The sequence below is a fragment of the Polypterus senegalus genome, chromosome 8, assembly GCF_016835505.1.
Source record: "Polypterus senegalus isolate Bchr_013 chromosome 8, ASM1683550v1, whole genome shotgun sequence".
NCBI lineage: Eukaryota > Metazoa > Chordata > Cladistia > Polypteriformes > Polypteridae > Polypterus > Polypterus senegalus.
Window position 1 is genome coordinate 84715575 of NC_053161.1, and position 17007 is coordinate 84732581.

At 39.5% G+C, this 17007-nt stretch overlaps 1 protein-coding gene across 1 annotated transcript in view; it reads right to left on the reverse strand.

The window, feature by feature from the left end:
• Window positions 1-17007, reverse strand: part of plxna4 (plexin A4) — a 748931-nt gene that overhangs the window by 690445 nt on the left and 41479 nt on the right. The window contains exon 3 of the mRNA XM_039761357.1: window positions 12875-13057. Within this exon, the coding sequence (XP_039617291.1) occupies window positions 12875-13057 (183 nt within the window). The remainder of the gene's footprint in view (window positions 1-12874; window positions 13058-17007) is intronic.

A 17007-nucleotide genomic window follows, 5' to 3' on the forward strand; every position in this document is an offset into this window, starting at 1 on the left:
GCACCCTGAGAGGAAGACATTAACCTTCTGGAACACTTAGGCCAGATAACCTGCCTCACAGTAAGGGTGTCTCGTCTACCATTGTAGTGAAGCCTGGAGGGATGCCAGTACAGTTGCCACTGGCCAAGAGAAGGCAGCCAAAAGATCTTAACTGGAGTAGGTGAAGCGGACACACTGTAAAAGCCGGTAAGAGACAAAGACAAAGTGAGTTGTGGATTTGGGAGATGGTAAAGTGGGGAAGCCACCTCACTTACAAACCTGCGTAACTATAAAACTGACACTGATGGGTAATCAGCCTGTTTAGAGCAGCAGCAAACTTGCTTTACCAGATGTGCTACTCTGTGTTCTCCCTGACATCATCTATCTGTTTTTGTGACTCTGTAGTCAAATATTCTATACTCTAACTCTGTAGTTAAATATTCCTTTTGTTTTATGAATTTTATTGGATATTATCCCAGGTATGGAGACATGCTCCTATTAGGAATGCTCTTTAGAGTGCACCCTATTAATGCTGGACAGCCACAGGCAAATAAGGTTTGATTGACTCTTCTTCTTTGAAGCAAATTCATTCTTCTTAATTAGATGTTCCTGTGCAAAGCACACATCCTCATTTATATTCATCATTATTTGTATAGGTCATTCTAGATTTAATCCCTTAGCAAAGAACTTTAGCCACTTATGATTGACTGCTATTTTTCACTAATTTCTAATAGAATGGTTTAAGATGTGTTTCTTTTTCACTTCCTGGCATAACTGATTTTCACCAACTCCTTTCCTTAAAGCAATCAGAGTGTTTAAGGGTACAGAACCCATTAGAATTCTCTTAAACAGATTAATTGAAAAAGTGGCAAAGAAGAGGTGGTAAGTTTAAAAAGTTGGAAACAGAAGACTTACAGCGTATGCTTTCCTAAACGGTTCTAGACGATATAAAGAGTGCAGCTCCAGCCGTAAGTAAATAAATAGTTCAAACAGTAAATATAAAATGGATTTTCAATGCATGTTATGCCTAAGAGAAGTTTAGAGTGCCATTAAGCACTTAAGTTAGGTCAATTAATCTTTATTTCTTAGAGCATCTTTTATCTTAGGCATTATCTCAAAGCAATTAAAAAAGTAATTAATGAAAGCAGAATAGGGTGGTGCAGTGGTTAGCACTGCTGCCTCACAGCTTCAGGACATTCTCATTATTTGTGAAGAACTGTGTCCATGTTTTCGTCTTAAAGATGTGCATGCTAGCTTGATTGGTTAGACTATATTGACCTTCTATTGGTGTTATCGCAGGTATTTCAGGTTGGTTCTTGCTTTACTGTTAAGTTAGACTATAATCTCCATGATCCAGAGTTCAGTTTTAAAGACGAACGTTTCCTTGAAAGGTGTGAAACAGTACAGAGAAAAACATTTATCAAAAATTGTCCCTAAAACGATTTTTGTATCCAACTTGCAATTAGATTTTGTGCGTTTTTTTTTTTTTTAAGGAAAGCAGAGAACATTGCTCCATATGGGCTATTTTACAGCCAAAATTGCTGCCTCCTTCCTTGATGCCCTTCCCATGCCACCTCTTCCATGTGGCTCCATATACTGTAATCTCTTTCACCCACACTACTTGTTCTGCTTAGCATGGCTCATTTTGTGTCAGAGGTAACAAAATCTGCATGCAATTTCCTTAACTCTGTAAACCAATCCAAGTCAGGATCATTCCTGTGGCTCAACTGCAGCCAAACGATTAGGCTGAAGGATTTTTAGAGGCACAGAAGCACCTCCAAAGTGCTTGTACGTAAGTGATCTCTAGGCGCACCCTTTGCTCCCCACTCTGCGCAATAATGAACCTTCCCATGCTTTTGTACATGGAGAGAAAGGTTGCACATGAGATGAAAATACAACAGCTAATGCCACAAATTTTGTTTCTGAAGAAACGCTGTTTGTTTTATGAATTGTTTTGTGAATTCAATTTGAGCTTATCTTAGTGAGAAATTTCAGAACAATGGAGAAGTACAAATTGCCCCTTTCATCACATAAGCAGGACAAGTTTACCCATTTTTTTTCTCCTATCTGAAGAACATTTATTAATGTACATCTCCTGGCGAGAAGACAAATCAGAACAATTGTGAAGTATAAAGAAACTAAAAAGATAATGGAAAAATATTCCAAACACTCCAAAAATAATCAAACATGACATGTGAATGAGCTATGTCATACTATATCATAATACAATTTTTGTACACACATTTCTTTTAAAATTACCAGCTGTGTTTCAGGCCTTGGGAAGACTATTTAAAGAATGCTAAAATCATTCTGGTTAATCATCCTGTAATAAAAAATAGTTTAAAAGACTTTAATTAATAATGACCTGTTTTAAGGCACAGTTAGGTGATTAGATGGCTCCAGGATGGTGCAGAACAGAAATATTTCCCATCACTAAGGAGCACATTCACCCTGGTAAATTTAGAGCTTCTTCATATGAGAGTCTGGTCACTTAGAAGCTACCAGCAGGCAGTAAACCTGTAGGTGTAACAAATTAAAATCTACTATCCCGCCTCAGTAAGAGACAGGACATGGAGTCTAGCCTGTCATAGGTAGCAAATAGACTGCACAAGAAGGTAGAGGGAAAATAAACAAACCCAATGCAAAGGGTTTCAAATATCTGAAAGTGGGACTGGTGGGAAGGCAATGGAACACTTTCAGGTTAGATGATGGAAGCATAATAAAAGTATGTGAGACTATGCGTTCCCACCCAATATGGTCAGCAACCAGCTGGGAAGTTGGAATTCAACCTTTAATGTTAGGCAGTATTTCAACACTCCATTAGAATGGTGGCCTTGAGACACTATTGAGAAAATCAAAGAAGTAAAAAGGGTGCTCTGGACATTACAAACAAATAAATCCTGAGTTTAGTTTAACGGCTTCTAACTGCAAAGTGCGAGATTGAATCTGGAATCTGGAGGTGAGTGGGATAGAACGGGGAACAGTGGTCACAAAAGAGGGACTTCTCAACATAAAGAGACGAGGGAGCTGTGAACAATTGTCTGGCTTAAATCATAGTGAAAGACCAGGAGAGAAAAGCTGTAGTGGTTGTACACTTTTCTGTTTCCTCGCTATGTTTGTGGTCTTCCATTGCTCATACCTACCTGCTTTAATCAGCTTTCATAAGCCACCTTGACATGGTGTTATCTAGGTTCTGTGGTACTACATTTCAGGTTGTAGCACCCTTTGGGTGGCACTCTCTTTGGCTTTGTACAATGACAGGCTATAATAATCATTACTAAAAAGTCAGAAAAAGCGTAGAGGATCATCCAATCGCAATTGCTGCTTACAAAAGTAGATCCCAACGATTGTCTTAATGCAAAAATGTATTACTGCCATGTTGGTTGAATTTTCATGTTCATGTACATGTAAGCAAGCTGGGACCTATGAAAAAAATAGATTATTTAAACCTTAAAGTATAATGAGCAAAATGGTAGCGGATGTGGATTTTGAACAATCTCTCTATATTTACATGGGACGTTCCCAAGTTCTATAGTTTTCTTTCACATGTCAAAGGCTTGAGGTTGGGTTCATTTGTCCCTTTAAATTGTGTGTTGTGAGATGATGTGTAAGTGACCGTGCCTGGCATCCAGTGTCAGGATTAACACCACTTCCCTGTCACCTTGATTAGTATGTTAGAAAATGTCTTACAGGTTAGGCTGACTTTGCATTTTAAATTGGCCTGATTTGAGTCAATGTGGATTTCTGAGTGAGTGTGCTTTGTGATGAACTGAGAGACATGCCCCTGCTGATGTCGGGATATTCTCTAGCCACCATGAAGCTAAAAACTGGATTAAATGTGTTCAGTAAAAGGGGTGGGTGGTTCGTAAAATAAATGAATTTGAAAGAACCGTACAGTTGTTTTTGTAAGTATAAATAGCAGTCTATTATTCATGAATATGAACAAGAAGAAAAATGCAGTAACAGCCGCTTATTCCTTATGCTAATTTCACTGAAAATCTCTTTCGAAATGTTGTATACTACTGGTTAAATGAAAACAATGTAAAACCTGAAGCAGAAGATAGTCAAGAGCAAAATAAGGGTTAACAGGCCTTCCACACATCCTACAAAGGCATATTTCATCATTACATTTTAGCAGTTAATCCCTTGCTCCGCTGGTTCCTGTTCTTCACAAAATTTAAATAATATGCATTATCCTGACGATCCTCAACAGTTGCTGCACACCAGCACTCGAGCCCAGTCAACCTTTGAAAGGAGCGCTTACTCTGGATATTTGTCCATTTTTCCTTAGCAACTAAAAGTGATGAAGAGCAGAGGAAGCATGATTACCGAACAATATGTTCTTTAGAATACTTTGTGACTTGATGATAAGTCACCAACATAGTATTTCCAAATTCACCATAAAAGTTCATCCATCCCCTATCCAACCTGCTATATCCTAACTACAGGGTCACGGGGGTCTGCTGGAGCCAATCCCAGCTAACACAGGGTGCAAGGCATGAAACAAACCCCGGGCAGGGCACCAGCCCACCACAGGGCACACACTAGGGATAATTTAGAACCGCCAATGCACCTAACCTGCATGTCTTTGGACTGTGGAAGGAAACCGGAGTACCCGGAGGAAACCCACGAAGACATGGGGAGAACATGCAAACTCCACTCAGGGAGGACCCAGGAAGCGAACCCGGGTCTACTAACTGCAAGGCAGCAGCGCTACCCACTGCGCCACCATGCCACCCCCATAAAAGTTCTAAACTATAATACTTGGGAAAATTAAATGATGCAACATCAGGCAGAAACATGTTCAAACGAGCAAAAAAACTTTGTGTTTTTAGTATGGAGCTTGCATTAGGATTCGGAGGGTTCTAAAGTTGGTTTGATGTTATGATTTCTGTAATCATTGATTGGTGCTCAGATAATCCTAATGTTACTGTGTGGCAACATCAAGGTAGGCCTCCTACACATCCTATCAGAATGTAGGGTAACATTGACCCAGGAACATTTTATGTGGTGCCATGACAAAGCTGCCCAAGGTCCTGGAGAGATAGAGGGTAGCAGCAAACCACACTCTAGAGGCAGCATAACCCACCCTCACAATGTTCATCAAGCCAGGCACCTGCACAGACACCATACTCAGACCAGCAGATACTGGTGGACTTCAGAAGGCAGTTGGTCTTCCCAAGAGAGATCATAAAAAGTACTCTACGGCCAGATGTTATTATGTGGTTTGCAGTGGAAAAAAGGGTCTTCATGATAGAACCTACCATCCCCTGGAAAGAAGGCATGACAGCACTCCATGAAAGAAAACATCTCAAGTGCACAGAGTTGGCAGTGGAGTAGTTCAACTGCTCCACAGTGCTGACATGATGGGGTCAAACCTACAGAAAGGAGCTAGGAGAGAAGGCAGAAAAACTGACTGTGCCTTTGGAGGAATGACAACATGTGAGGATGAACACCCCTGTAAAGGAAGCTGCAGGGGATGGAAACATCTGCAAATGGCGGCCTCCAGTTGATGCCCTTGAGTTGTGATAGTCAGAAATGCCAAAGCAGTAACCAACATCTAACATGTACCATGGTCTGGCTTCTACTGTACAACAAAACATCAAATCTAATGCACTAACATTTTTTCCAGCCTTTAGGAAATCCTATAAATAAAGAAAACACAGTCTAAACTAAACTAAAGAAATATGCTTTCACATATGAGAACCACCACCTTTACTTCTTAACACAGGATACCAGTAGACTTTACCCACAGTTAAAGTTTCCATTAGTGGGATGGGGTCACCGTTTATTTGGGGTTCAGGTGGTCACCCCTAGGAATAGTCAGCATTCCCAGCTGACAATATTTTAATTTCACAGAGTGTTTGGTGTGTACTTTATGCCAGGACTGGAGAGGCTAAAGTTCACAGGAAGTTCAGAAGGTCCTCCCAAACTCCCAGAGCATGCACAAAATGCTGTCTTCTGGTAAGCTCCCCTGGTACTACACACTAAAAAAAAAAATAAAAACATGAAAACAATTTGGTTAAGAGAAGATTAAATCAAAAGGCATCCTCCAGTCTTCTCTGCCAGTGCCTTATTTAAACTCACCACAGTGGTCTACTCTTGAATAGTTTTCCAGGACGGAATATTTTTCTCAGGGAAAAAAGTCCCTGTCATAAGTTTTAAAACTTATGACAGTTTCCTGGCACAGCTTCACTGCAGACTTCCTTAAAAACAAAAGAAACCACTTCTTGTCCACCTTTTGTTGGTCAAAACTGTTGATTTTTTATTTGTGCTACGTATGTTCTAATGGTGTTTACAAGCTATTTTGGGGGGGTATATATAGACATTTATTTAATCTTCTGTAGTCTATTCACCACACACTTACTGTACTGTATATGTATACATATATACTGTATACTTGCTAGAAGACAGAATCAGGGTCACTACCACACACTGAGAATGTCTCAATGATGTATTCATCAGTCATTTTCACAAAAGATGTAAGTTTGATAGGGCTTGCATCACTGGTCCTTGAAAGGCCACAATCCCCATCAAGTATGCTGCTACACATGTTTGAAATTCGGATATGAAAGTGGAACAATGTTGGTAATAACAGAAGGGTATGGTAGTCCCAAAGAAACAGCATTACAACAGGAACAGTATATAATGTCAAAGTATAGTAGAAACTTTCACTATCTGCAAAGATAAGAAACGACCATTAATTGCTAGACAATATCTCAGACCTTAGACTGACAGCTTACAGGGTGTGAGACTGTTCAGCATGACATCCATAAGTGAATGAGTGAAAGATAGAACTGCTTTTCTGGTTTCCATTCTCTGCTCTTTTAACGTTTCCTTTCTCAGTCATCCTTCAGTTGCCTTTCCTGTAAGACTTAATACATACTGCATCAGTGTTTGTTTATTAAGAGTGATGGAGATTAAAGTTTCTAAGCAGAATCAAGGCAAGTTAAGAGATAGGATCTTGGCTTTTGAAATGAGAATCATTTATTGGAACAACTGGACAAAAAAATTAAGTAGTTTTTTCCCCTATTAAAAGAAGCTGTATAGATATTAATAAGAGAGTCAATTAGCCTTTCATTTTTTGGGAAAATATCATTTTGTATAGTCTTCTGTAGCAAAAAAAAAAAAAAAAACTTACCATGTTCTACAGCACGCTGCATTATTGGTACTTTAGCTTTGCCTCTTTATTTCAAGACTAGGTACTCTCTAGGACCTAGATATTTTAGGCATGTACTCATAAGGTCGAGTGAGCAAAGCAAGCCCATATGGGATCTACTTCATAACCTGTTACATTTGATGGATCTCCCAAAGATCTCCAGCAACAGCATGACTCCATGAAACAACACATTGACATTTGTATCATCTTTGATGGGGTATTACCTATTGCTGGCAATTCCAATTCCATATGGCCAGTTGCTGAATATATAAATTGCTCCTTTGTGCTAGAATATTTTTGTATTGATTTGTAACCCATTATGAATACTTGTTTTGTGTAATTGGAAGCACTGCTTCTGTACTAAATTACAGTTTGTCACTTTATGTACTGTATATATACAGTGCATCCGGAAAGTATTCACAGCGCATCACTTTTTCCACATTTTGTTATGTTACAGCCTTATTCCAAAATGGATTAAATTCATTTTTTTCCTCAGAATTCTACACACAACACCCCATAATGACAACGTGAAAAAAGTTTACTTGAGATTTTTGCAAAAAATTGAGAAATCACATGTACATAAGTATTCACAGCCTTTGCCATGAAGCTCAAAATTGAGCTCAGGTGCATCCTGTTTCCCCTGATCATCCTTGAGATGTTTCTGCAGCTTAATTGGAGTCCACCTGTGGTAAATTCAGTTGATTGGACATGATTTGGAAAGGCACACGCCTGTCTATATAAGGTCCCACAGTTGACAGTTCATGTCAGAGCACAAACCAAGCATGAAGTCAAAGGAATTGTCTGCAGCCCTCCAAGACAGGATTGTCTCGAGGCACAAATCTGGTGAAGGTTACAGAAATATTTCTGCTGCTTTGAAGGTCCCAATGAGCACAGTGAACTCCATCATCTGTAAGTTGAAGAAGTTCGAAACCACCAGGACTCTTCCTAGAGCTGGCCGGCCATTTAAACTGAGCAATCGGGGGAGAAGGGCCTTAGTCAGTGAGATGACCAAGAACCCGATGGTCACTCTGTCAGAGCTCCAGAGGTCCTCTGTGGAGAGAGGAGAACCTTCCAGAAGGACAACCATCTCTGCAGCAATCCACCAATCAGGCCTGTATGGTAGAGTGGCCAGACGGAAGCCACTCCTTAGTGAAAGGCACATGGCAGCCCGCCTGGAGTTTGCCAAAAGGCACCTGAAGGACTCTCAGATCATGAGAAACAAAATTCTCTGGTCTGATGAGACAAAGATTGAACTCTTTGGTGTGAATGCCAGGCGTCATGTTTGGAGGAAACCAGGCACCGCTCATCACCCTGCCAATACCATCCCTACAGTGAAGCATGGTGGTGGCAGCATCATGTTCTGGGGATGTTTTTCAGCAGCAGGAACTTGGAGACTAGTCAGGATAAAGGGAAAGATGACTGCAGCAATGTACAGAGACATCCTGGAAGAAAACCTGCTCCGGAGCGCTCTTGACCTCAGACTGGGGCAATAGTTCATCTTTCAGCAAGACAACGACCCTAAGCACACAGCCAAGATACCAAAGTGGCTTCAGGACAACTCTGTGAATGTCCTTGCGTGGCCCAGCCAGAGCCCAGACTTGAATCCGATTGAACATCTCTGGAGAGATCTTAAAATGGCTGTGCACCGACGCTTCCTATCCAACCTGATGGAGCTTGAGAGGTGCTGCAAAGAGGAATGGGTGAAACTGGCCAAGGATAGGTGTGCCAAGCTTGTGGCATCATATTCAAAAAGACTTGAGGCTGTAATTGATGCCAAAGGTGCATCGACAAAGTATTGAGCAAAAGCTGTGAATACTTATGTACAGTACATGTGATTTCTCAGATTTTTTAATTTTAATAAATTTGCAAAAACCTCAAGTAAACTTTTTTCACGTTGTCATTATGGGGTGTTGTGTGTAGAATTCTGAGGAAAAAATTAATTTAATCCATTTTGGAATAAGGCCTTAAAATAACAAAATGTGGAAAAAGTGATGCGCTGTGAATACTTTCCGGATGCACTGTATATATATATATATATGTATATATATATATATATTGTGATGGATGGCCGGCCATTGATCCCGGCCAATACCCCAAGCTGCCAGGTGGAGCCCTCCTTGCAGCGTGGAGGTCCCCAGAAGACCAGCAGGGCATCATGGACATTGGAGTTTTTATGCAAAGCCCTGCTGGATGCCGTGGGGCCACAGGAGGGAGCTGCAGGGAGGACCGAGGGCTTCTTCGTGCCCTGTGACCCGGAGGTTCGTCACAGGAAGAGCGACAGACTTCCGGGTTGAAGAAAGGGACTATTTACCCTGATCCGGAAGGAATAAGGACTTGTGGACTATTGGGCAGAAACACTTCCGGGTCAGGAGGTATAAAAGGACTATGGGAACTCACAGACAATGAGTTGAGCTGGGTGGAAGTGTGGCAACGCGTCTGGGAGCTGGAGGATTGTGTATTATTGTGGTTTATTGTTTATTATTGAGTATTTGTGAATTATATGAGTATTGTGGTGGAGAGTGTGCTTTGTGCACTGTGGCGACAAAATAAAGTCAACTTGAGGACTTGTATCTGGTGTCTGGAGTCGTGGACAGGGGTTCAAGGGAGCGAGAGCACCCCCTATCGTTCACAATATATATATATATATATATATATATATATATATATATATATATATATATATATATATATATATATATATATATACTGTATAAAGTGACCTTCACTGTAAAGATGACTACCTCCTCATGATTGAGGTTTTAACAATTTAAGATTAACTTAGACAAAATATATGGTTGGGTGAATATCACACAGTCTGACAAGTCAACTAAAGAAAAGCATACTAACAGCATGTGTATGTACACTATTGCTGTAACATGATAATTATTTAATAATTTTAGTGAGACAGCATGCTACTTTTTGTTTCTTCTGCTTTTTTGGCTGAATTTTATTAGCAAAAAGAAGGCCACTGCAAAGCAGTAGCAACCTGCACTGATATCTTATTATTTAAGTCACTTCTACAATAGCAAATCCAATAAAGGTGCTCAGGCATTACTAATTGGGATTAAGCGGCATTGCAAGAATAGCAAAAACTGTCTCTAAAAGTTTACCTTGCGCATTACACACGTTGACTGTAATTAAGGGTTTTTGCATCTGGAGCACCTTTGCCAGGAATACAAATGAAGGCCAGAAAGCTTGCTGTAGCAAGATGAAGCACAGAAAAGTGTCAGTGGCTCACCTCATATGTAAGCGGTTCTGGTGCTGGAGCCTTGTTGGTCTGGGGTTTGCCACAGTGCCGACCAGAAAATGAGGCTCTCTATAAACCCAACAGCTCTGAGCTTCTTGTAGTTACATTATGGTCGTGTTTAGATGGATTCTACATGTTTCTCCTGGGGATGTGGCATCTGCTAATGTTTATTTCTTGACCTAGAGTGATACTGCAAAGAAGAAAGTTTGAAAACCACGGAGGAAAAAATACCAATAAAGCTTTGCATTTACTTCACTTGCCCTTCAGAGAAAATGGAACTAAAAATTTTTATTGGCTAACATTTAGGCAAATAACTCAGACTCAACCCTGGGATAGTAAAGTGGGGGGAGAGGTCACAAATTATTTTTGGGTATTGATGATCATACTTTTGTTCAAGACATAACCTGTGCCTCTCTGGGGTAGAAACAATTTTAATATCTACTATGTCCATGAACATAAAAATAGATTTGATAAGAACACATAATGCCAAATTGAAATTTGAACCTGTTTAAGGTATTGCTTTCAATGTCAATGATTTGATCCATATATCAATTGATCTCTGTGTAAAGAAGTGTTTCTCAGCCTTTGTAAAAAAATCACTTTCATCCAATCAGCATTCATGTCTCCATATTATAAATGAACAATAGATTTTGAAGTAACAATTAGTTTAGGCTCACTTTCTTCAGACATGTCAGGTAGGACACATAGAGAATAAAATGGTTCAGGAAACAGCAGAAATGTTAAAAGTCTTTCTTTTGGGGATTAGTACAAATGCTGTTAGCCGAGCGGTTACAATGAAAACTTTCCTTTATATTTCAACATGTCAAGATGGCAAAACCAAACTCTTTAATTTCAAAACAATGCACTATTGACTATAAGTAGTTATTTCTCTATGAGTAAATATATGTTTTGTTTGTCTTTCACTTGCTTCAGATGCTAAGTCTCTTTTGTTTGGTTGAAGTTTAAACACAGGGTCTAGACAGCGTTTTTTTTTTTTTGTGTGTGCGTGTGTTACATGGCAGAGAAATAAGACCATGTCTGTGCCCCTTAAGGGTGGTGCCCATGATTTTAAGCATGGGAAAAGGCCAACACTCAAAGGAAAGTCCAGACACAAAATGGCAAAGTGATATTTTTACTGTGACGAAACTAAAAGAAATAAAAATTAACCAAAAATAAAATTATTCACACATGAAACAAAATCAATTTGTGACATGTTCCAGAGAATTTCTTTCATGTTTTAAAATTATTCGGCACATCACCTGTTATTCTAATTTTGCTTAAGTTAAAATGATCCCTTCAATTTTTTCTCTTAGTTTGTACACTGCTGTCCTTGAATACATTCAGTAGAGTTTCAGTGCTATTAGTTACTGGATACAAGTTGCCCATTGGCAGCACAAATCCTTGTATTTACATTCTGAACATGCTTCCATTACTTTCGGATTCAGAACACCACACAAAGCAGGGAATATCAATGCTGATCACCCCTAGGCCTTGGGTTACCCACTGCACCACTTGAATACTGGGGGCACCAGCTTTTGAATAACATTATGGTACATGTGATCACCTGGAAGCAACTCCCTATTAGGTATTCCATTTGACATTTTCATTTGTCATCATTTAAAGGAACAACCTACTTCCCTAATTTTAGCAAAAACGAAAGAAGTTAATTAACCAATGCATTATTTCCATTATTTCTCCCAGTGTACAGTTACTCTGAAGTAAGCAAACACTTGCTCATATTGTCATTCCTGGCACACAGAGTCATTTTTTGATGGTTATTTCATTTAAACTTAACTTTTTTCTTTCTTTCTTTTGGATTAAGCATACATTAGATTTACCTGTAAAGTGATACACATCAGCACCTCTTTTGGCAACTACATGTCACCAACATTTGAAAACACACATTACTCAAAAAGGTTATGATGCAGATCTTTCCTACACACTGGATTCCCCAGTGGACAAAAGGCCATAAAGTGCACTGAATGCATTGCCCACTACACATAAATCAGATGTCCTTTACGAGGCCATGTACACATTCACGCTCAATACACACTACTGGTCATCTGCATCTGAAAAGCTGTCTTTATCTGCATTTCTATCTAAAAAGGTATAACAGCAGAGCAGAAAACTGGAGCTTTGGAATTAACTGGCTGATTGTTTTTTTTCGTTTTCTGTTAAAATGGCACACAATTAGTAGCTTCCTATTGCATGTTAATCTGTTTTGTATCTTGGGTTCACAAAAGCCTTTGCATTATCATAAAAAAGTGACAAGCAGAAACAAGCAGATATATTCCTCATGTGTAAACAGATGATCACACTACATTAGCTAGCAGTACCTACAAAATGCAGCAGACAAGCTGCTCAGTCTCTTATATTTTTGTTACGTGCAGCAGGTGCATTCAGGATTTCACAATTTGTAAAGTATAATAAACAAACACCTCTGGAAAAAGCAGCAAACCATTTTTTAGCAAAATAATGTGCCATCCTACCTTTTTCAGTTTTCCGCTGCTTGTGCCTATGAAAGCGAGAGAATGATTCTTGTAGACGTAGGCGATAACAGAGGTCATCCGGTCTGTTTCCTCTGTGAACACAGGTATACCTTTTGACATCTCAGAAACTCCCAGTGGCGCATTCATATCCAATCCACAGAAATTGTCATCAATAGTTAAAAGCTGAAAAGAGTGACAAGATGCTTCATTAGGCATGAAAATCAAGAAACATTCCAGTGCCCCATATCACTATGGAGCAGTCCTGGCAGTTTGCAAGCAGTTGGAAAAAAGTTATTTAAGATAATAGGGTGGGGATAGGGTTAAGTAAGGTTACAAATAAGAATGTGGCTAACTTACTTAATGGGATCTTTATAAGGGAAGTTCAAAAATAAGACAACTCACAAGCTTCAACAATTCAAACCTGACAAAACCTCCTCTACATCTATTACCTTTAAGCTCTACCCCAGTTCAGCAGTGCATTACACCTTCAGTTCTCTCTTACAAATGAAAACATTGGCCAAATTATACATGAAAGGAAAATTAAAAAAAACAAAGTAGGAAATTTAAAAAGGAATATTCAGCAAAAGGGTTTTTTAAAACTATATTGTCTGATAGTCTCCCCTCTCTCTCTCTCTCTCTCTTACTCGCTCACTCGTTCACTCGTATCGGCTCTCTCCCATTCCTGCCCTTCTCTCCCTCATTTTCTTTAATCTACCTTTCTCACAGTTTCTTTGTCTTTGCATTTTTCTCTCCCCTTTCTGTCCCATGCAGGCTCCTTTTATCCACTACTGCCTAATCAGGCACAGGTGCGAGAAGCTGAAAAGGACCACCGATTTCCTAGCAACAGACACACTATTCCACAATACACCTCAGTCCTGTCAGTTAGCCTAGTTGCTCTCCTGTGCACTTTCTCTAGTGCTGCTATGTTCTTCTTGTACTACGAAAACTGAAACTGAGCACAGTCCTCCATCTGAGGCCTCACTAGTGCATTATATAACTTATGCATAACCTCCCTTTTCCACCAGTTCCTTGGTCTCCATAATCATTTGAGCATAATTTCTGGGGATTTAGAGATCACGAAATCTGTTAGCTATGCTTCTTTTGTTGTTTCCATGTGTTTTTAATATTGTTAAAAATAATGTACATTCTCCTATGATGCTATCTTCTTTTTTTTTTAAGCATCACCAATTTGAGATAGATTTGTTGACTATTGCTATAACAGTGATCGGTTGGACAGCCGGAAGTGTACAACATGTGACATCATTACCATGACAGTATAAACTTGTGTCATTCATTTCCTAGTCGTCCAAGATTGTGGTTTCAAAAACAAAAACCTTAGAGACATTTATTATTGCTAGTTTTTGAATTTACTGGTTTTGACCACTTTTTCTGCCCTGTGACTACACATTACATTTCGTGTCTATTGGCTTTGATTACATGTCATCGTTTTGGCATAAAACGTAACTCTCAGCATTTTCACTACGATTTTGGCTACACAACCTGAGCTTTGGTTATTTACTTTTTCCCAGTTATGATCCCTGCTTATGTTAGGACATTTTAATGTCATCTTTGATTCCATTCTTTCCCAAAACTCCTGTAACGATATGCAAGTAGTATACTATACACGTCATGTTATATAACATAACATGATTCTCAGGTCCTACCAATAATGTGTACTTTCAAGTTTGAGATCTCCCAATGTGTATTCAAATCTAACATTTTTACTTTGTGTGGGTAATACATGGTATTAACCTAAATTTAATTTAATCTGGCACAAATTAGTGATCATCTGTAAAGAGATACTACTTAAAAAGACAAACAGTCCCACAAGCCTGGGGTGTATCTCACTGCCTCTGATAAAGTAAATATGATGGGAATGAATAAAGGAGTGATATGTCGCATTCCGTTTGTGGGTGAAGAAATTTTTCTGCCATACCATCAGAAGACCCACTCTTTCCAGTTGTATCTATATATCAGGTTGAGAGAGACTGGAAGTCGCCATTCATTTCAGGATTATCCCTCACAGAGGATGAGTCCATGCAAGAAGAGCTCTATTAAGAAGACATTTTGTTTGATATGACTGGTGGTCTAACAAAATTATACTTATTTCTGTACTGTTTCAGTGAAAATCATCTTCCATTAAATCGGGTACCAAGGTAGCACTTCAACTTAGTGGTGGACTTTCTCTTCATTTATTACAGGTATCTGTAAAATAATACAGTTCAAACTATTATGAGGCACAATCTACTTAATGTTTTGACTTTTACTGCATTCTTAGACTAAATGAGAGTTCTGAAACTTTCACATCGACTGTGAAGCTAGTGCAGTAGATCCAGCACAAGGGTGAAATGTTCACTTTGGTGGGTCCAAGTCAGAACTCTCTCAGCAGTGTTTTGAACAAGTTCAAGCATTAAGCAAAAAGACCATTGAGAAAAGACCTGCAGTCTCCCAATTACTACATAACAAGCTGTGAAAGGCACAGTCATACTCTTGCATTGTTTCAATTGGCATTCAAAAGTCAACTTTGCCAATTAAGTCTGTGTTACAACAGAGACCATCAGGGGGCAATAAGCTCTGACAGTTTACAGGGAGATATAGAAGTATATTCACTTTGATACCAGACTGAGAAAGAAGAAGTGACATTAGGGAAGTAGAAATTCTACAGACTACCAGGAACTGTGAAAGAGTTCTTATCTGGGACAAGCTGGTCCATGCTGTCTGCTACTAGTTATTTAATTGATTATATTTGCTTAAGCAAGCAGGAAGCTCCGGGGCACCCATTGGACACTTGATTAAGGATGCCAAAAATGCTTTCTGGATCCCTGAGGGAAAATTTACTTGCCATAACAATGCACACAAAATATACCGCAAAACAGTATAAAAATAAATAAAAATTAAGCTATTATTAAATTATTACCTACGTATAAGACTCAGAATTAAACAAGCAATATTCTGAGAGTACATTCAAAGTATAGTTTGCCTAATAATGTAGTTCCTGTGCCAGCGTGTCTGCTAAAATTGGCTAGGGTAAGGTCAGACACAATGGCAGGAGACATTGTACACTGTACACAAAAGAGAAGTTCAGTAGTTTCTCCTAGCACACAGCGATGGATGTTATCACTAAACCTTTACATAAGTTATGCACTACAAAATTAAAATCACTGACAGGTAAAGTGAATAACATTGATTATCTTGTTACAGTAGCACCTGTCCAGGGGTGGAATATTTTAGGCAGCAAGTGAACAGTCAGTTCTTGATGGTGAACTATGGGCACCCAAGGCTCATTGATTCATGTGGGAAGCGAAGGCTAACCCATCTGGTGCAATCCCACAGAACAGCTACTGTAATATAAATTGCTGAACAACGTAATGCTGCCCATGAGAGAAAGGTGCTGGGACACAGACCGGTTAGGGTGCCCATGCTGACCTGTGTCCACTGCCAGAAGTGCCTACAATGGGAACGTGAGTGTCAGAACTGGACCACGGCACAATAGAACAAGGTGGCCTGGTCTGATTAATAACTTCTAGATCATGTGGATGGCCAAGTGTATGTGTGTTGTTCACTTGGGGAAGAGATGGAAGCAGGATGCACTACGGGAAGAAGGCAAGACGGCAGAGGCATTGTGATGCTCTGGGCAATATTATGCTGGGAAGCCTTGGGTCCTGGCATTGATGTGGATGTTATGTGGATCATTTGTAAAGAGAAGCTACTTAAGGAGACAAACAGTGTTTACAACCCACAAGCCTGCGGAAAATCTCACTGCCTCTAATAATGTAAGAATGATGGTGGACGAATTAGTGGTAACTGCCATGCCCGTTTCCCTTTAGAATGAAAGAGGTAATTTCTGCCATACCACTGGAAGACACACTTCTTCCTGTTCTTTCTGTATATAAGAGGTAGTGTGATGTTCTGGGCAATGTTTAGCTGGGGTTCCGGTATTGATGAGGGTGTCATATTGACACATTGCCCTTCCCCGATTGCAGTAGCATCTTTCAAAAGGATAATGCTCCTGCCTTACTGCAAGGGTGGCATACAGTATACTGCCAAAGGAAATGTTTGAGGAACATGACAAAGAGTTGAAGGTGCTGATTTGGCTGACTTCCCCAGATCTCAATTCCATCAACCATCTTTGA